This window comes from Plodia interpunctella, chromosome 9, assembly GCF_027563975.2.
Source record: "Plodia interpunctella isolate USDA-ARS_2022_Savannah chromosome 9, ilPloInte3.2, whole genome shotgun sequence".
Lineage (NCBI taxonomy): Eukaryota > Metazoa > Arthropoda > Insecta > Lepidoptera > Pyralidae > Plodia > Plodia interpunctella.
Genome location: NC_071302.1, coordinates 2,159,707 through 2,180,216, shown reverse-complemented (window position 1 = coordinate 2,180,216; position 20,510 = coordinate 2,159,707). Strand labels below are relative to the sequence as shown.

The window sequence follows — 20,510 nt, the reverse complement described above, 5'->3', positions numbered from 1 at the left end:
CATGATTTATGAGTAATGATTAAAAATAATCACTGGCCGCCATATTGTTTCACAAGGTGTTTTTATTGGTCACAAGGAGCTAAGCTTATTAAGCCGTACGTCCACCGCAAACTCAATCAGTATTTACCAAAAGTAGAGCTTGGTACAAAGGTTTTCTGCATGGGTGCTTGCATTGTTTTGTTCCAGTTTGAAGGGGGAGAGAGCAATACATTACGGTATTGTGACAAAAGATAAGCCACAAAGTCGGTAACGCGCGTGTGGTACCCCTAGTATTGCAGGCGTACTTAGGCTGCGGTGACCACTTATCATCAAGTGGATCTCACGCTTGTTTGCCTGCTTGGTAGTTAAAAAAAAATCTGAATTGCGGCGCCCTTTTGTATGCTACACCCTGGGCGTAGCACGTTATATAGAGGCAGTGAACTTTAGGCTTAAAATTCTACTACTATTTCGCTACATAAACTAGGTTAGGTTCTAAAACCTGATGCAACTTAAAGCTACTTTAGCTCGCTCACCTTCGTCGTGTATTATAGTCGTGCGTATATTGATGACCTATTGATTTACAGACATTAATAACAGCAGGCTGTAGTATGGAACTCATTTTGTAACACTTTACAAGTATGGCGTGTGACTCCCGTCCTGGAATAGGACTACTCCATGTCCTCCCGTGGATGACAAGGCGACAAAGACAAGTGATATATGTGTGTACAAGTGCCTTTAAAGCTGTTATCTATCTAGATGTGTGAATTATTTACCATCATCAAAGTGAATATAATAAGTAGGAAACATCTAAGCGTGCAAAACTAAGTTCCACTACTCTACACAGTTATTCCCTATATATATTTGGGGCTGTTTATTCTTACTGAGTAATCATAAGAACTTCCATTAGTGAACTTAATAAATAAATTAAAATAATGTACACAATTATTGTAACTAAATACATTATCATCGATACTGCAGTCCATAATATTATTCTGTCCATCGAAAAATGTTAAAATATTTAAATTACAAATTCAGCTGATCATTGACAGATTTTCTCAATAAATAAAAAAAATATGGAAGAAAAATGTCTATAAATCAATATTAATAATAAATATATTTTCACTTAAAGTCCAGCTCGCATTTTGAATTGTGTTAAGTGCGAGTGTTAACTACGGGTGTTAAGTACATAATTAGGAGTCACCGATTAGTGTAAGTTGAAGTATTTCTTAACACTCGCACATCCAAATGCGAACCAAAACTAAATGCGAGCTTTATTTAGACCTGACCTGACTAAATACACATAAATACTACACCATAGATTTGATTAATCGTCTTAATACAATGTAATGTTGATCTAAAGTGAGATTTGTTGCGCCACGCACCCACTCGACAAGACGTCGCGTGACGTCACGCGATCGCGTGCCAACGCACCAATGGTCGAAGTGCGGAGACGCTCAAGACCCTTTTCACAATTCCCAGCTATGAATAAAGCTTCCTCTTATTCCAAGTCAAAGCCTACTATAAATTATATTATGTTTTGTCTCTATTGCACTATACAATATTTGACATTAACAGATCGAGACAAAACATATTTAAACTCTCGTAAAGTAGGTTTTAACTTTTTATGAATAAGAGGGTATTCACTAGGCAATAACTGACGCGGAACATATAGCTCCCTCCCAAGTAAAAATAATTTATATGAGTTCATGAGCTGTAACGATACGACTGTAATATCATCGCGAATTAATGGAGCACAAACTATATTACCTAGAAATAAACGTGTGAAAAGAGCTTTATGAATATATATGAGGACTACGGTTTATAAAAAAACTTTTAGAAAGACAGTGGGATGAAAAAACCAATTTAAAACCTAAGTCAAATATGATTATTAAAAATAAAACTATTTAATAAAAAGATCGCATACTTTTTAATACTACTACTTTTACCCTGACTAAAAATTTGACTAGATTTTAATTCACATAGAATCTTAAAGCAAATACATAGGAATGCGAAGAACGTTTTAGAGATCAAGATATCACTTTTTTTACAATAAACATACCACCGACCTGAGGAAACTATCACTGAGGCAAAATAATGGCGAACGTCCATCACAAACTATGCTAACTTAGCTCGCTTAACCAGTTATTCGTTTATCTAATCTATGCCAGCACAGCTAGTTAACAAAAAAAGCTACTTGCTCAGGTACGGTAAGTTAAGTAAAACTTAAGTTTATTCGGTGAAATTTAAAATGAATCGCGCACGAACCACACAAGAAGTGGATTTTCTCAATATAGGTACACAATATTACCTCAGGTCAATTGCAAACCATACATATAATACAAAGTACGGAAATCAATACAATCAGTCTACAAACCTACAGAGTAATTTTGGTCATAGTGTATCTGTGCCTTCTACATGATAATGTCGTAAATCTGAAAAGTATATAATACTATTTTAAAATTTTTGTAATTTACAACATTACACGTAAAAGGCCTCGGGTGGCCACGTGAAAGGCCATTTCACACAACTGTTCCTAACACACTAACAGTAGGGATCACAACATCAACTTATAGATAAAAAAGTTATCTCGCATATATTAGTTTTTGTTATAGAATCTTAAAACTATATTGACATTGGGAGTTATTTAATGGTATGACCACGACTGATTGAAACTTTATTTTAGTCACTTGAAAGATAAACACCGTTGTGTTTAACTTTTTTTTTAAGATAAAAAAAAGTTAAAGACAAGTTAGGTACTTTAAGCTTAAATATATTTTGTCTCTTTCTGTCAATTTCAAATTTTCGATAGTGACAAATCATATTTTAGCTTTAACTTTTTATGAATATCGGGTATAGTAACGTGGTAACCCCATAATATATAGAATTGTGATTTAAGAAATATAATATTTTAAAGTCGAAAGAGAGTCTTATATGTAAATATGAGCAGATTTTTGCAGTAATATTGATTTGAAAGTCTTTAGTATACTTTTTGAGCTATTCTGTTGTAATTTTTTAAGAGATCTTTATAGACAAATAGTAAAAAGCGCGTGAAGAATCAATTTCATGTACTGTGTTACGATAATAACAATGACGGAAGAAAACTGTGAATAAATGAATCATAAATAGTAAGTTTTTTCTTATTGTTTTTGATGTCAAAAATAAAATATAATGTTGCTGAAACTATCACTATTCTCAGTGCAAATTGGCATTTAAAATTATATTTCTGACTGAATATTTTTTTGTGATCAAGCATTATATGCTATAGATTATTTTTGTTCGTGTTTTATATTCAACCTCAATATTCATAACAAAATCCAACATAAAATATTAAATTGATACAATAACCAAAAGTGTTCGTTTAGATGAAAACGCGCCAAAACAATTTGACATTAATAATCGTCGAACAAGAAACGACCACAACGCTTGACTGCACTCATCCAGATCTCAAAAAATCCTTCCAAATTACCTTCTCGTCATGCGTTCACATTATAGGTACTTGAAGTTGCAACTCTTGGTCCGGCTCGGGCGGTCACCTGACGCGGCCGGACGGCGACCGGAGGTGCGACCGGATGTAGCCGGTCCGATAATCCATTGCGTCACGATTCCGACCCGAGCCGTTATTGCCCCGCTGCCGGCGGCGGCTCCATCTGATAATTTATTTTGATATATTTAGGACCAGTTTCACCACTAGCTGAAAAAGTATCTGATATGTTATATGTAACATATCGAACGGATAGCGTTAAAAATTTTATTTCATAATAGTTTGATAGGGCTAACTGACCATTTCAAGCAGATTTATCTAGCAGTTAGTTGAACTGTCAGATTACAACATTTTATCAGAAAGTGGTGAAACAGAGAAGAGACCACAACTGTGTAACACTGTCGAAATAAGCTTGTAACATGAAACTAAACATTTTTTCTGACATTATGGTAATACACAGGTACTCAAACCTTCATAATAAACCAGACAAGATGGAAACGGATACCTCAAAAGCCTCATGATATAATCGGGCCAGTTGTCCGGAAACATGACCAGGAAGAATCCAATGGTTATCAATATGACTCCTGCCAGCTTCATGCCCTCAAACTGAGCATCATATAAAACCACATCCAAAGCTGAAAAATTAAAAACACATTATGGCTTCCAATCCTGAAATCTGTGCCTAAAGTAAAAAATTAACCTGGGTTTCTTCTTCACTTAGGAACCTTAAAGTTATAAGGAAGCGTAATTTTACATATAATTCACACAGAAGAGGATAGTTTTCAAAATAAAATATCTGAATTAAGGTACTGACCTGCAGAAACAGGAACAGCTGTTATGAGACCCAGCGATACAAATATATTGTATGTTATTATATTTCCAAACTGGAATACCAGGTGAAAAACTAAAACAAAATAAAATCTGTTTATTTTTTTATCTTCCATAATTGTTTACTAATTAACTATCCTTTGTCCAGACGTTGGCCCCGAGTCATTAACTAATCGACTCAGTAGCGGTTTAGCTGAGAATACCCTGTGGGGTTTTGTTCCATAATTCTAATATAGAACAAAAGATATCCATCATCAGTGTTAGATACCCAAAAAAAATCAATACACTTAGCCTATATTTTCTTGGCGACACGCACGGCATTGTACTGGTGTGTACTTATGCTAAAGTTGAGCACCACTAATCAAGAATTTGTTTTGTTCTTATAAAAATTCAATAAAAGTGCTTACTACAATTTTTTACGACTCTTGATCTGTTAGATTCTGATTCATAAATTTGTTAGATTCTGATAACAAACACCCAAACATCTCATCTTTGCTTACCATCAAACTAGATTAAGGTCAAACGCACTTAAATCATTAACAAAAAGTCCCTATATACGAGTATATAACAATGAATTCTGTTTGAACGTTATCTCTGTCTCATCAGAGGGTTTTCCCGGTTACAGCTGTAAAGCGTCAGAGCCCACCCTGGGTTAGCTTACTTTTTTTGCTCCACTTCGCTCGCACGGTTCTCGGCTTCATTAGTTAGACTATTATTGGCATACAATGCATGCATAACCTTTTTAATAACATCAAGTCATCACTTGTTGTGTTTGCCCCTTCTGCCAAGCCCGGGCGCCTACCATCAACCCGGAGCACGTATTTGCGTCTACAGATTCTTTTTTACACGATGCGTACACGATGAATGAAAATGAGATAGCATGTGGACGTTAGTATTGTGCTACGTGTTTGTACGTTTCGTGGTAGGCCTTCAGGCATTTCTCGTCAAGGAACATTTCTATTACTAAATTACAATAAAAATAATATACGAAAAAAAAATTTAAACACCTGCTAAATGTTTTATTTATGTAAAAAACTTAAATAAAAATCTTACCAAGTAATGACACGCTAGCCACCAGCAAATGCACCCAGGGCATGCGATGTGAGGGGATCATCTCGGAGCCGGTGAGGTAAAGCGCCAAGCAGACTGGCCACAGGAGGGACGCGCTCACAACTCCCAGTATCGAGAAGAATAGAGCTTTCTGACCAGAATTCATCTCACCCATTACCTTTCTAAACAGCACCTGTTTGAGTTAATTACGATTAAAGGTTGTGTTTTAATAAGTTTTTTTTACATAACATTTAATTTCTGACAAGCTTTTATTGTTGCCAAAGAGACTATATTCAACGCGTAACAAAAAATCATGACCATGCAAACTATTGAGGATCTCTCTCGTCGGGAGCCTATCCTGGGTGCTCCTTCAGACATGCATATGGATATGCATAATAACCTAATATAGACTGCAGGAATAAAAAGTTATGTTAATAATATAACACGAAATGCTCCATAGGCTGAACGCGAGCAATATAAATGATAACTACCACTTCATTCGCTTTTTTTTTTCAAATATTCATTTACAGCTACCAACCTTGAAAATGGCGAACCCCGCAGCAGCGCACGCAGCCAGCACCACTCCGCCGAGAGTGGAGCTGCCAGTGATGCCATCCATGTAGGCCAGGAGCGCTATGCCCGTGTCACACAAGATGGCTGCCACTATCTAAATGAGAAATCCATAGTAGTATTAAACATATGAAAGTGTGTTAGTTTGTACATATTTTCCGTCAAAACGGATTGAGGTGATATTTGGTTTAAGATAGTTGGGGACCTGGAAAGTGACATAGGCATAGAGTTCATTTTGTGCCACAGGCATACAAATGATGTTATATGTCAAATTTTTATCTACATACTCGGTCAACAATAATGAACAACTTTTCGTATGGGAGTAACCCCGAAATCGTGAAAATAAATTTATGTGATCCATACATTTCCCTCAAGTTAGGTATTTGGTTGTTATTATTTTATACTAGATGTTACCCGTGGCTTTTGAGATAAAATATAGCCTATATCTTGGATAATGTACCTTTGTAATGGTGAAAGAATTTTTGAAATCGGTTCGGTAGTTTCAGAGATTACCCACCTTAAACATACAAACTCACAAACTGATTTTTTAAATATTACATATGATAAGATTTAGGAACTATTTGTTCCTTGGTCGCCTTGTACGATATCCACGGTAGGATATGGAATGGTCCTATTCTACCACCACAAGCACAAAACTCACCCTAACTCCAACAAATTGCTCGTGTAGGATGACCCAAGACAGTAAGTAAACACAGTAGACATTAGTGGCAAATAGTGTCACTACGTCTGTTGACAGCAAGATCTTTAGTGAGTAGGTGTACATGTAGACAGTCACCACCCACAGCAGGCAGAATAGGCCGCAGCGGCTTGTGAAGCGAGCTAAAAAGTGACATAAAAATATGACTTTTATGTTTGGTAATCAAACCTGAGCTTGAATCAAAATTGAGCTGATGGATAGATGATAACAAGTTGCAAATTTAGTTATTTGCAATGAGACAGTGTTACCAGATTTTTCTAGGCATGAAAGATGAAGCTTCATTTTCATCAATTAATGTCAAAGTATAATGAAAAATACTATATTAAGATTTGTACATGATTTTGCACTATGTCTAAATAGATCAACATGATCTAAAGTTGGACATACCAAATGTGAATCCTTTTTCCCTGAAGTCACTAAAAGCATCAAATACAATGTCACTTGGCGTCTTGCACTTATTGTGGATGAGCATCACTATCAGGTACAGAGGATAGAAGAATATCAGCCAGTTTGTACAGAACCAGGCTGTGAAGAATGGGGCATTGTATTGATTCTGTAAGAAAAAAAAAAACATGTATTTCTGTATATTATATATGGAGTAGAATTGATAGATCAACTCTTTATTGCTCCATTGACAAAAAATTTTTAGTTATAGGTAAATATATAGGAAATAAAAATATTTTTAATCGGAGCCACAATTTTAAATCTCATTCACATTTGATGCCTTGTTAAATGTAAACCTGGAATAAATTCAAAATTATATTTCATACACAAATAAATATACTAATAAAATTTAACAAAGATAAGCGTCATGCGAGGCACTTAAGTAGATAATAAAAATCTTACATGACTTGAAATTTTTGTTGTATAATTGCTGAAAATAACAGCAGGTGCTTCAGTGCTTGGTATGATTGCGTAGCTGTTCAGAGGATAATTTTGGAGATACATGTGTTTGATGCAGTGAGTTGCAGTCACCCATGTCACAGTTAAGATTGCTGTCACACAAATACCATAATAAATCTGAAAATAATTTATTACAAAGTTTAAAAATCATTTATTGAAATGAAATAAAGACATTTTTTCTAGGTTCGGAAAAAGAGTTTATATTAGTATAGGTACTTAAAGTTTTAAAAATTTCAACTTGCCTTTTTAGCAAATCTTGAGCAACAAGACCTAGGGCACTTTTTGTCCCTTAACTGCCTCTCTTCATCCTGGCTGCTGGTAGCTGACTCACTGTACGCCTGCTGAAGTGAAGGCTGCGTTGTCAGGGGAGGCGCTGAACAAATCGAAGCTTGGGGCGTAAGCGGAGCCCTAGGGCTAAGCGGCGTGGGGGGACCGTTAGGGCGGTCTCTGTCGGCGTCTCCACTCCCGCGTTCATTTTCCACTGCCTCTTCACTCGTTATTATCACAGACGGAGTACGCACTCGCTTCGGATTAAATATTGTAGGCAAGTCGCCGTCTCTTGCCATAATTACGTTCAAACTACAGTGCACATGATAAAAACTTGCTCTACTTACATCACCATCACCACACTAATAAATTTATATAGGTACCACACTATTTTAAGACAATAACATTACTAAACATACGTAAGTCGAAATTATAAATAACAGCTGATTTCTATTTATAATCATATTTGATCGTACGGGCACTGTGAACATCGTTATACTTATCAATCTAGATTGAAGTTATTGTAAACACTTTTGCCTAGTTTTATTTAAATTTAATAAAAATAGTAAGTACAAACGTCTACACGCACAGCTATCATCCAACCATTTTCCAGTTTTTCTTTTGACATTTCCGTAAGTAATACGGCAACATTAAAATTTTCCATGATTTCTTATTTGTAATGGTAATTTTAAAACTTGTCTATGTGTGAAAAGAAAAAATAAAAAGTTCGTCGTCCTCTTGTCGTCCTTTATCTGATTGGTTCTTAGTTAAATTGTCGTATACTGGATTGGTGGATTAAATTGTCACAAAATTACAAACTTGTCTACGCCCTGAGTAAAAAGTTTTAGCTATGCTTTAAATGTTTATAGTTTTCACAAATATAAAATAGTTTGATTGTATGCGCTACGGTTATATTCTGAAATCCATTAAAAAACATTTTCATTTGTATTTTTATAGTATTCCTTTATATTTCTTACTAAACTATTATATTTTGTCAAATTAAAATATCCTCAATTTGTATGGTGCCATGGCTTAAAAGTAAAAAAATGTCTATTCTCAATCACTTTACATTTTTGAATATAGATGGCAGCACTAAAAGTTCTTATTTCCACCGCCAGAGGGAGATAATTGGTAGGTTAGCCTACTTGAAGCATCCGGGAACTCGCCATAGTAGTAGACATGGCGGGTATCAACCTGGTTAAATGACGAAATAAATTTTGTTTGCTAATATAAGAACGTGTTAATTTCGTAGAAAAAGTGTTGATACTAAAAGATTAATTAAGTTTCATTGGATTAGGACAAAAATGCAGAATGTTGGACAGTCTGAAAACCGAAATATCGATAAGGTGAATGTGCAACTTGATGTGGTAAAATCGTCCACTCCTCAGAGTTCGGCTTCGAGTCCAGCCAAATCTGAAACCGAAACGTATTCAGGAGCGCCTGCCAAATACATGTCCGATTCTTCGGAAAGCGAGGATGACTCTGTATCCGAGGTAAAACGTGTTTTGTTTTCGACAGAGGCGGTGGCAGTGAGGGAATGTGATTATCTGTACCGCTCTAAATACTGCAAGGGACATCTTGTACATGTCTGGTCTAACCATACACTTTATTTTCCATGACAGGTCCATAGTAATATTTGTTTTATCTCGTATAGCACATTGCAGCTAATCTATTAGACATTCCCATTACAGTGCGTTGCTTGCCAAATATTCCGTAAAACGTCAGAAAGTCATAAGTACATACGTACTACTGAGTAATGCATGAAATTTTTTATGCCAGCCGCTCCTAGACAGTTTTCAATTGATTCCTTCTTAATCTGCAATACTATAGGCATAAACCGCCGCATAAAAAATTTCATTGTCTATTTGTGTTTTGGATGAGGTTCGAACTACGGTGGCCATGTTCCTTGGATCACATGCACTATACGATGTAAAACAGTGATCTTGATATTTCGTCACAATGTTTTGGTGTAATTAAGAAAATAATATGAGTAGCACGTATATTCGTAGTGATATGGACGACAGTAACGTGATGCAAAAGTCCACGCGCGTGCAGATTATGCAAAACGCCTATTGGAAATTCGCGCAAAAATCATGGTTATCGGTGAATTGCAAGGACCATTGACAGTAATTATAGTAGTTCTCTCGCCCTAACGCACCACATTGTCAGTACTTCTCATATATTTCTCATTGGTGTTATAGATCTTGCTGGCTTGTTTGTGCCTAAGCAGGCCAGACCTGTTGGTAAGTCGAAGACAACCATACTGAGTGCCGAGGGCTTCACCAACACCAATTGCTGTGCAGTTTGAGTGACTTATAGTTAACCTGCATAATGTGTGTGCAACGGACAGATACCACTGTTTTGATTTTATTGATGTTGAATGGTCCTTGTGATTCTAACAAACTTTATCACTGTGGCTAGTCTTAACATTACTAATTAATAACAACAAGCACTAAAACTGTGTTGTGGATCTGAAAAGTAATGCATTTTAAATAAAATTGAGTATAGTTTGAAAGATACCTTAATAAAATGGATTGTTATTTTGTAACATGTTAACTGTGTGCAATTGGAGAATGCCTATCAATAACATAGTTATTGAGTGTTATAAACAGAAACTAGAAATGTTTTATTTTCCCATTGCTAACCTAAAATTTGTGCTTTTCCAATAGTCAGAAATACTTTAATACTGTAATAATATAATTTTGTACAAAATGTTAGCCACTATGTATAAAGTAATTTTGTGATAGTGTCCACCAGTGGTGAAACACCTAAGAATTTGACAGTAAGATATTTCTAGCAAACTATAATATTAGGGACAATGTTATTTTTCTGTTTATTTACATAAACAGGTTTTCCGAATTAATTACAGTAACAAGTCTTGTATCAACCAGGTTTGCAAATATGTATAAAAAAATAGAGAAAATCAGTTCGTCCAAGATGCAGGGAAGTCTTTGACATTGTTCTTACATAGGTATCTAGCGATACAAGTAGATATGAGTTAAGCTAGTAACTTTGATTACTGTTAACAGGAATGTATTTCATTATTGGAACATGCTCTCATTGATGAGAAACATTTAGGCCGAAAGAGCCCTTGTCATCACATTTGACAATAACCTACATTCTGTTGATTTGTTTTTTTACTCAGTTGTTAAAGTCATGTCATGTACCTTTGGACAACTTGAATAAAATCCAACACCAATCTTAGTACTAAACTACACTTGATATTAAATAGTTTCTATTGCCCCCCACCACATTGTGTTATTATATATATTTCATTCAATTTACATGCAAAATTCCAGCTCAATCAGAAACAGTAATGTATGCATGTGTAACTTCCAAGATTTGGATACTGACTGACAGACATAGGAAACAAAAAAGAAGGAAGATGTATTTTCTGTATATATTGACAGGCGGAAATGGAAGAAGAAGGTGGAGCAGAGTCATCCAAATTCCTACTCTCGCATGACGACCCTGAGAGGGCCGTTGACCCCGAAATGCAGGCAAGGCTCGAAGCACTGTTGGAAGCAGCAGGTAAGATATTTTGGGTTTTTTATTGTTGTTGTTAATCATTGTCTAAATTAAAATAAATTGTTACCTATCATAAATAGCTCTGAGACAAAGTGTCCTGTCTATTTAGCTGCTGTAGTTATGATTTTGCCCTGTGGTTGTTACTTACATTCTAGGAATACTATGTAGTAGTAAGAAGTAAAGTCCTGTGTAGTAAAGTCATTAGTTTATTAAACTTGCTTTTTGTATTATAAGTTTTGTAAATATCTGAAGTAGCTATAGTACAGTAAAAAATTTTAAATTGATTTTGTAATAATTTCCGATTACAAGTACTATCAAGCATGAAACAGAAACCTATAAAAATCTAGATTTTTTTTAGACAACAACAATGTTTCATACCATCTGATAACTGCTTTCGTGTAATATTTCAAAATTTCCCATGCTGTTTTGTTTGCATTATGGTGATGAGTAAACATAATGTTTACTTTTTATCACGACTTCAGTAGATCTTGTGGTGAAGAAGACTCGATGTTTACCACCATTATTTAGACGAAAATAATCACTTACTCCACAAAAAGTGGGAAAAGCTAAAATAATGGATTTCAGCATTGCCCTATGAACAAAAATTCAACTTGATTATAAAACTTAAAAATAAATTGTAGCGCTCGCGGCTCTCTATAACCAGAGAGCTTCGGTATTTGCGAGTTTGCAATTCAGTTTTCACTGTGAATTAAATCCTTCCACGTGAAGGTCAGCTGTCAGCAGAATGTTCACTTTACGATATTGAATTGGACTTGATCTTGATAATTAACAGCTTGTAGAAGCTCTTAAACGTACTTAAGTATTTACATACAATTTAATAATATTACAATTAATCTTCCTTGTTTTTACCCCTTGCAGTCTTATCTTCAATTAAATCCATACTACCAATTTTTATCATAATTATTCCAGCTCTAGGGTGGAATTTTTAGTATTAGAATGGATAATTATTTATTTACTAAATGAAAAAGTTTCTAAATCATATAACACCTCTAGGGGTAAGTTAAGTTAAAGTTAACCATAATGGATAGAGAAGTCAAAGTGAGTTAACCTAAGTAAAACATTACCAAGCCAACTACACTAATTCGGGTAAGACTGCTTCATGTAATTAAAAAATCTATAGAGATCAGTACCATCTGACTTTTAGACGATTTACATTCCTCTAGTTGGCTTAGTCGTGTTGAGGTGCTTTCACACAGCGTGTTACAAAATGTTTTATAACATTTGCTGTCTTTGACACTCTTTTGTCAAGAATGTGTTAAGAAAAGAGACAACAAATATTTTATAACATTTCGTAACACGCTGTGTGGGAGCACCTTTATAAATAGTCACAGGTAATCATTTACTTATGTTATCCAGTTTCAAACCCTGTTATCACCTATCTCATGTATGGATTAAAAAATGATTTTAACTGGGTTGTAACGCACGGATTATAAATAAAAATAACACTTTGTAATTAAAATACTAGAGTCTAAAACTACAAACTATGATTTTTTGAACTTATATAATTTTGCTTTTACGAAATCTTTGGAAGTTTTAATGTCGGCTCTACACCTTCGTCGAACTTGGACAAATGCCGACGCGAATGCCCGTACATTGCGTATTTTGTATGGAAGCTTCTTTTAGCTCAAGGAAAAACAATCAATGTATAATGTACGTCCGAAATGAAACGTCAAAGTTTGGCGAGTAGAACAGGCATAGAACAATCAAAATTTGAGTGGGAATAAGATCGAAGTAAATTTAGTATAACACAGGTCGAGGTTAGGTCTGATCGATACGTCTAGGGCATCGTTTTGGTACAATTAATATGCAGTTTACCAGTCTTTTTGTTTTTTATTGCACGGAGTAATTACACTTGTTATTTTACGCCTTGATGATTAGTAATTTGCATTAATTTTACTGTTATTTAATACGTATAGAAGTGTTATTTTAACCTCATTCTTTGTAGAAGTAGTAATAATTATCCACCTCTCCTACATCCTAATACTCATTTAAAATTCACTTTTGTGCCTCATCCTCATATGTTCCTGGTGTCATTATCAACTGTGAGGCCTTAAAACGCGGAATCATCAAAAAAATTTCATTAAAATTTCGAAGATTCTGTTGTGATTTTATGACCAGTCGTCTGACTTTAACCCTCTTTGGCAATGCTGTTGTTGCCTATCGGCTGCCATAGCGTTTTATCGCTTAGTTGCTACGTACCATATCCTTGAGATCTTATTTTTAGGCGGGAACCACTCCGCATAATTTGAAATTCATCATTTTAATAGAAATCGATAATTCAAAAGCCTTTTAGAACAATGAATCTACTACCAAAAGCTAGTAATATTTTTTATTTCCCAAGTTATAAAATTAACCAATAAGAAGTATAGTCAACACATCAACCTACCCAAATTCGTAGCAAACTCGCTACTATTACCGCAGCATAAAGATCCATGCAGGGTAACGTGACATGCGGTCGACAGTACACACACATTAGTGTATACTGCATTCAATTTTAGACTTTGACGCATCGGAATAAGAAAGCACGTGACTACATGCACTGTGCACATCCGCCAAAGGATGTTTGCAGCTTGCGGTTACATTACATTGAACGGGCATTACTCTGAGTACGATCATCTGACTTTCGCTCTAAGCTCCGAGACTCGCCTTGAGATTACTACTAGAAAGAGAAAAAAAGGGTTTACGCCTGGTGTTTTCCTAACTAAACAACTGCTCCCATGGTAGATTCACGCGGGCGAAACCGCGGCTAAAACTCGTTTGCTATAATACGTTCTAGCACATAGACGATGTTTCATAAGTAAAATGTCTATAAACGAAGGACATCATATCTTATTTTGCTCATGCAAGAAAGAGAAACAGTTATGATTTTACAAGGTGCCGCCTGCTTAACGTCAACCCTTCTTGGGAATGCTACTGTTGCATATCCGCTGCCAAAAAAGGGATACCTATGAAGTGGTCATATTCAGTGCAAAACAACACGCCAGCAGTTTTTGTGTCTAATCGTTTCAAATAAAAAAAATAAAAGTATTTATCTATAGTATAGAATTATGACTAATTGTATACAAAATGTCCGCCATAACGTCGTCTATGTCATGCTGGCGGGTAATAATCCGATTCATTTAACATGCTTAATGCATTTGACATAGCGTCATCGCTGATTTTCCCACGCACTGCTTTGGTAATGACTAACTCCTCCATAACTAAAATGGGTAAGAAAGTTATATTTAGATTAGATTGCTACTTAACCTATCTGATTAAGGGCCATAGTTCTCTCTTTCAAAATTAGTTTTTTACTTGCCCTTTTTTGTATGAAATTGTGACGCATGCGTGCTTACGGGCAACAATAGCGCGTGGTGTGCACCGAACGTTAAGTATCATTTGAACTTTTAATCCACAGAAATTTAATAATCAGGCTATAAACAAAAGCCATCTGATTTTATAACAAAATATCTGCCGCTGAAACAAGTGCGATTTGTTAATATTATAACACGCATTCAACAATATGTAAGTAATTGAAAATTTAAATTCGATTCGAACGAGTTTGACCTCAGAATCAATTTTCAGAGAGTACGTCAAGCGTCGACATAATAACTAGCCTATACCACTTTGCTCATATATTATTTAAAATTCGGTACATTAAGATTAAAATGAGGCTGAAACTGGGCTCTTAGTCCATTTTAGTCCGGTCCACCCGTCCCTGCTCCCCGTCAAACGCCCGACATTCACGGATATGCAGCGCGACACCGTAACCCATTTTTAGGATTGATTGTCCGTTCTCACTTGCGATTAGCTGCTGTCGCGCGGCTGGAGTACTCATTGTTTTCGTTCTGATGCATTTCTATGTCGGTCACTCGGTCGCTTTTATATCAATGGAAGAAAATATTGTTACAGACTAATTTAAGCCTCTTAGTACGAAGTCTTTGTCTCCGAAGTTTTTTTAATATATAAAGTCATCATATTCGTATAAATAAATTACAATATTTATTTATGAATAGAATGCATTTTGCACTTCGTTCCGATTTATCTATATGAAATCTCAAAAATAGGTTTTATTATATTTTATAAAATAATGTAATATTATTGTTGTCAATAGCGATTGAAACTAATATGGATGAATTTCACGACCGTTTGAACGCGGCGTGTAGCGTTTCATTTGTGTCCGACATTTTTTTTTTTTAATAAAGAATCGTTTGTTTAAATTAAACATACACATTAAACATTTTAAACAATTAACATTGTACCAGTACAGACTTTACTTATTTATAAAATAGGATAATTAAATTTATTACTGTGTATGGTACAATTTAATAAACACTAATGAGAGCCCGCTGCGGAGTTCAAAACGCTCGTGAAATTCACCTATAAAAGCTTACTACGTAGTAATCGAACAGCTGTTTCTAAGAATAACGCACATTGTATCAATTACTTGGACATATAAGGGCTGCCAACATTATGCGGATGCCGAAACAAAGAGAATGCATCCTTCAAATTATGTGATTTTCGCATCTGATTACAATATCGTATGGCTGCCATGCCACTCGAGCGCGGTGACGTAACTTATCCATATTTATAGTGGGCACATGAAGTGAACTACTGACTTCATTAATTCCCTTTTTTTCGAGAAGTTTCAATACTCAGGGTATTTCCGTATTTCGCCATACTTCTTATTCCGTAATAGAAAAAAAATGTTATTTACGGCGAATATAGTTAAAACATTTCTACGATTTTTTTTGCAAAGAAAAATACAAAATAAAATCTTTTTTTACATGTAGACACGGGTAAGTTCTCACACAAAAATGGAAATTATTACAAGGAGCGCAATAAGAACACAAGTATTATTCCATCTGCGACCAGCTGCACAAACTCCACTACATATGACGTCAAACGTCTCTTAACTTTTTGATTTCGTTTCGAATTAAGTCTGCCCGTTAAAGTTTGATATCGGCTGGAGTTTCGCTCTTGAAGCCTCAGCAGATGGGTTTACGCCTGTGCATAAGTTTTTGTCCGGGCGCAAACTCATCATCAGCTTTACCTTATCTGTGGTCCTGGCAAAATGTCTGTTCTTGCCACAATTACCTATCTCTAGTTATACTTGCATCCACCCGCAACATGCTCTTATCTTCCTGTTCCCATATTACCCTTCACTTTCAAAGTTAATGCTATTTTCAGAAAATGTTTCTCCTCTCCCCTCATCACGTGGCCAAACCAACTCAGACTATTACTTTTAATCTTATAATCAATAGGTGCAACTTTTAATTAAACTATACTGTAGATTGGTTTGGGCGTAATTGGGCGGCAACGGTTTTTCCCATGCATAAACTATCTCTGGCCCAAAAGCTTGGTATGTACTGAATTTTAACTTGGTATTGATTTTAGCACATATGCGTTATTTTTTCAATAGTTTATTTTTTATATCCGATTAACATTTGCTCTTAAATAATATAGAATAGACTAAGAACAAACCCTTGGGTGTTATGTGAAAATAAAGAGGCGCATTATTTTTATATTTAATCAATAGTAACGTGACCTAATTTTGCACTGCACAATGGCAAAGGTTTCGTTTTTCTGTGTCCAAATTGAAAATGAAATTTCCTTGTTTTTGTAAATATATGCTTATTACTACTACTTTGAATAATGTGTACAAGCTAGTGCTGTTTGATACGTACCCCTAGAGTATTTAACCCTACACTTCAGGGACACATACACACTACACACCCGCATATACGCATTGTTCTGAACTAGCCTGTATTCAATTAATTTTAATATGTAAGAAAGTCCCAGTTTGGTAAATTTAACTGACAATTTACTTTCAAACTAATCAGTAAAATCACATATATTTCTAAAGATATACTTAGTATAGATAGGTTAATAAGTCTGTTATTTGTTTTATGAAACAATGCATCATATTTTTCATATTTTGTAATGGCGTCTGCTTGGAGGATATTCGATAATCCAGAATGCGTCGGACGTCTAGCTTTTACGAAATGACACGTGTCGGGGCTGCTAAGTGCACCCTTAAAGTTAATGTACTGGGTGTAATGTCAACCGTATGTCAAGTTAAGCCAGCATGGAACTCTATGCTATGGTAATAGGAGCGAATTCGCTATGATTTTGAGTTGGTGTCCTGTTGATTGTAATTTTCTCGAGATCTTATACAATCTTTTAAAAAGCAGCATCGGACTTATGGCTTTGCGCATTTAAGTGAACACAAAAGTGCAGGGATACCTAATTTTATCAAATATTTATCTATTTAGATGTTATCTAAAATTGTTTGAAGTTTGATGTTAACAAAACACCGGTCTTTATTTTGAAGTGAACATTATAATCTCTATTCATTATTTTCATATACAAATGCTTAATTATAGTCACGCATGCTGTTAATTTTAAAAAAGTTAAAAAAGTACAATGATACGAAACTTACATAAATCACTAACAATTTTATAGTTTTAAAAAAATCTCTGCAGTTAAAGGACCCGCATGCGTAACCAAGAAATGGCTTCCTTTGGAGCCAGTTTCCCCGCTGTACCCCACCAATGCGCATATTGATGATTAATTCCATAACCACTGGATCATTTCCGACATCGTAAAATGTTGACCTTAGATACTTTCACCGAGGGGTCGTGCGCACAAGACCTGCGGCCCAGTCAGATTAGCATTTCAATATTTGGATGTTACGTCACTACAAAAGCGAAATGTCATTCATTTCCCATGATGTAAAATCATGCATAACTATTGTTCTACAAGTAATTACTAATGCGGGTGAAATGTCACATTTTCATTATATAGGAACGTAAATATTGTCGTTATTACTGTTTTGTACATTAATTTATTCCTGAGTTATTATTATTTACAGCAGCAAGCAGATTAAGCTCGGAACGCTACTAGTAACGTGAAATAGAATAATTTTGAAATTGAAAAAAAAAATACATAATTCAAATTCTCACAGAATGAACTCCGATCGAAGTGACAATAAGAGCAAATCATTGACTAATTAGAGCTGAATTATGTATCGCTGCTGTGACCTGCGGGCAAGGATCCACTCGCTTTGTCTGGTGACAATGCAGGGCTATTTACATACCACTTGCTTAATTGTATCGTCATTTGTTACTCAAAAAAATTTGTATGTTAAAAATTTTTGCCCGTGTGCTGCGAATTTCACTTTTACTGCTTTGTAGGAAATTAAATATATTTTGGTGTATACAAATAGGGAATTGCAAACAGAAGCGTAGCTAGATAATCAATAGGCGCAAGTGCCTAAAAATATTTTATTTTAAAAAAGGACAAAGGACAAGGTCCAAGGACGACAGAAGCTACGCCACTGAAGCTATATTAGAAATAAAGTTATATCTACTTGAAACATTGAAAAAATTGAAATGTTTTATCGTTACAAACATTACGCACGATCATTTCCATAACCAGCGCCACTAGTGAAACTTCAATTCATGCCATTTGCAACGCAATAAAACATACTAATTTTGTCATTCGGCTGCGTGTGCGTGCGGCCACGATGCCTTTCCCCACGTGAGACAGATCTGGAAAATTAGCTTCTTAGTTCATTTACCACCGTTTTAGTTATGCAGAGTTTATGTTCTCCGGTTGATTGATGAGCTAGTTTCATTTAAAAATGCATGTTTTTTCAAAGTTTCATTTAATGAAGAGAAAAGATAAATAAAGAAAAATAATTAATCATATAGGTAGTTTTTCTCAAACCTCAGTGGCTTTTTTTAATTATCAACATAGTTATTTGCAAGCAAATGATAAATAAACATAACTCTCTTGTCTCCAGGTATCGGCAAGCTCTCGGGCGAGGGCAAACACCTAGCCGATCCGGAGGTGCTTCGGCGCCTTACCTCGTCGGTGTCCAACGCGTTGGACGAAGCGGCCGCAGCGCTCACGCGCATGCGCAGCGAACAGCCGCCGGCGCACCACAGGCACCAGCATCAGGATAAACCGTGAGTACCGTTATATTTAGTGATCTGTATTTAAGTTTTAATTAGGTAGAAGTCTGCACTATCGCATTATGTGTAAACCCGTAATGGCAGTTGTAATAAATAACATTTTCCACACAGTATCGTATTGTTTTTGAAATAAATGAATATGACACACAAACCAAGACATTGTGACTTCGATCGACTGAGACACAGAAACCGAGGAATGGTGATGACATCGCCAAGGTTGCGGGTCCGATTTGGAAAAGAAAGGCCAAAAAAATGACTGGACTGCATTAGAGGAGGCCTTTATTCTGCAGTGGATGTAATGGGCTGTAAAAGATTCTTCTTCTTCTTGACCTTATCCCACTTATGTGGGGTTGGCACGATAAGTTCCTTCCATTTCGTTCTGTCATTCGCCATATCCATTGATACTCCTTTCCTGCACACTACACACTCTATCTATTTCTTCTTAGGTCTTTCTCTATTCCTGGGCTGTAAAAGACCTCTTTTGAGTCTATGATACACAATCAAGTCAGACTATGCCGACCAAAAGAATTTATTTTGGTTGGCATACTCTGGATGATCATTGTATGGGATCTTTATACACTGTAACTATGTCGCTTTCTAATAATCTATTAGATACACAACAAGTTTCTTAAAAATCAAACTCATTTTCATCACTGAGAGAAAATGGTGACCTATTTTGGATATATTTTTTTACTGTTACAGTTAAAATATACATTGAACATAACATATTGTTTCCGCCTGCGCTACCGTTAAACATAAGAATCGGTGAATTACAATGTTTTTATGACGCACGATCTGGTCTATAAATTCACTGTTCTTACTTACGTATGTGAATGCATTCCGCATTATGTTTAACGTACCTACTTATTGTTTTATCAGTTTACATAAACTATACTATGGTATTATAGAATAGGAAAGTATGTTCCTTCGTTACCTTTGAAAACTACTGAAACGATGCGATAGACAATTGTTTTAATAAATATTTGAATATTCTCTCCTTTCGCTCTAAAAGATCGACATGGTTCCCAAAGAAAGTAATGTATAAATGGACTGTGTTCTATCTAGCCAAAACCTAATAATTATTTATCTACATATGTCGCATGTTTGGTTAATCATAATAATGTTTAACATGATGAAAATCCGAGATTGAATCGTACATACCGAAAGTCTCTCGATTATCACGGTTGAGGCAACTCCCTGATAGTCG

The 20,510-nt window shown here is 35.4% G+C and overlaps 2 protein-coding genes across 15 annotated transcripts in view; one reads left to right on the top strand and one right to left on the bottom strand.

The window, feature by feature from the left end:
• Nucleotides 1–3,213: 3,213 nt before the first annotated feature.
• On the bottom strand, nucleotides 3,214–8,396 carry LOC128672362 (uncharacterized protein). Its single transcript, XM_053749463.2, has 9 exons — nucleotides 7,772–8,396; nucleotides 7,473–7,646; nucleotides 7,014–7,179; nucleotides 6,570–6,748; nucleotides 5,877–6,005; nucleotides 5,342–5,531; nucleotides 4,275–4,364; nucleotides 3,966–4,095; nucleotides 3,214–3,626 (listed from the first exon to the last, which is right to left on the bottom strand). The coding sequence occupies exons 1-9, from the start codon at nucleotides 8,093–8,095 to the stop codon at nucleotides 3,509–3,511; spliced, it is 1,500 nt and encodes a 499-aa protein (XP_053605438.1). The 5' UTR covers nucleotides 8,096–8,396; the 3' UTR covers nucleotides 3,214–3,508.
• A 545-nt stretch (nucleotides 8,397–8,941) lies between these two features.
• LOC128672215 (ankyrin repeat domain-containing protein 17-like) overlaps nucleotides 8,942–20,510 on the top strand; it is a 46,894-nt gene continuing 35,325 nt past the window's right edge. For 11 of the 14 annotated variants that reach the window (XM_053749208.2, XM_053749203.2, XM_053749212.2 and 8 more), the window contains exons 1-4: nucleotides 8,943–9,289; nucleotides 9,998–10,039; nucleotides 11,207–11,327; nucleotides 19,132–19,297. In XM_053749208.2, the coding sequence (XP_053605183.1) occupies nucleotides 9,101–9,289; nucleotides 9,998–10,039; nucleotides 11,207–11,327; nucleotides 19,132–19,297 (518 nt within the window). In that variant the 5' untranslated portion in view covers nucleotides 8,943–9,100. Of the gene's footprint in view, nucleotides 9,290–9,997; nucleotides 10,040–11,206; nucleotides 11,328–19,131; nucleotides 19,298–20,510 lie in introns of all 14 variants that reach the window. The other 3 variants (XM_053749200.2, XM_053749199.2, XM_053749201.2) reach the window with 2 other exon arrangements.

Coding starts and splice junctions, on each gene's coding strand:
- LOC128672362 (XM_053749463.2), bottom strand. CDS start 8,095: ATGGCAAGAGACGGCGACTTGCCTACAATATTTAATCCGAAGCGAGTG. Junction 6,006..6,569: donor AGCAATTTGTTGGAGTTAGG/GTGAGTTTTGTG, acceptor TTTCTCATTTAG/ATAGTGGCAGCCATCTTGTG. Junction 3,627..3,965: donor TATATCATGAGGCTTTTGAG/GTATCCGTTTCC, acceptor ATAAATTATCAG/ATGGAGCCGCCGCCGGCAGC.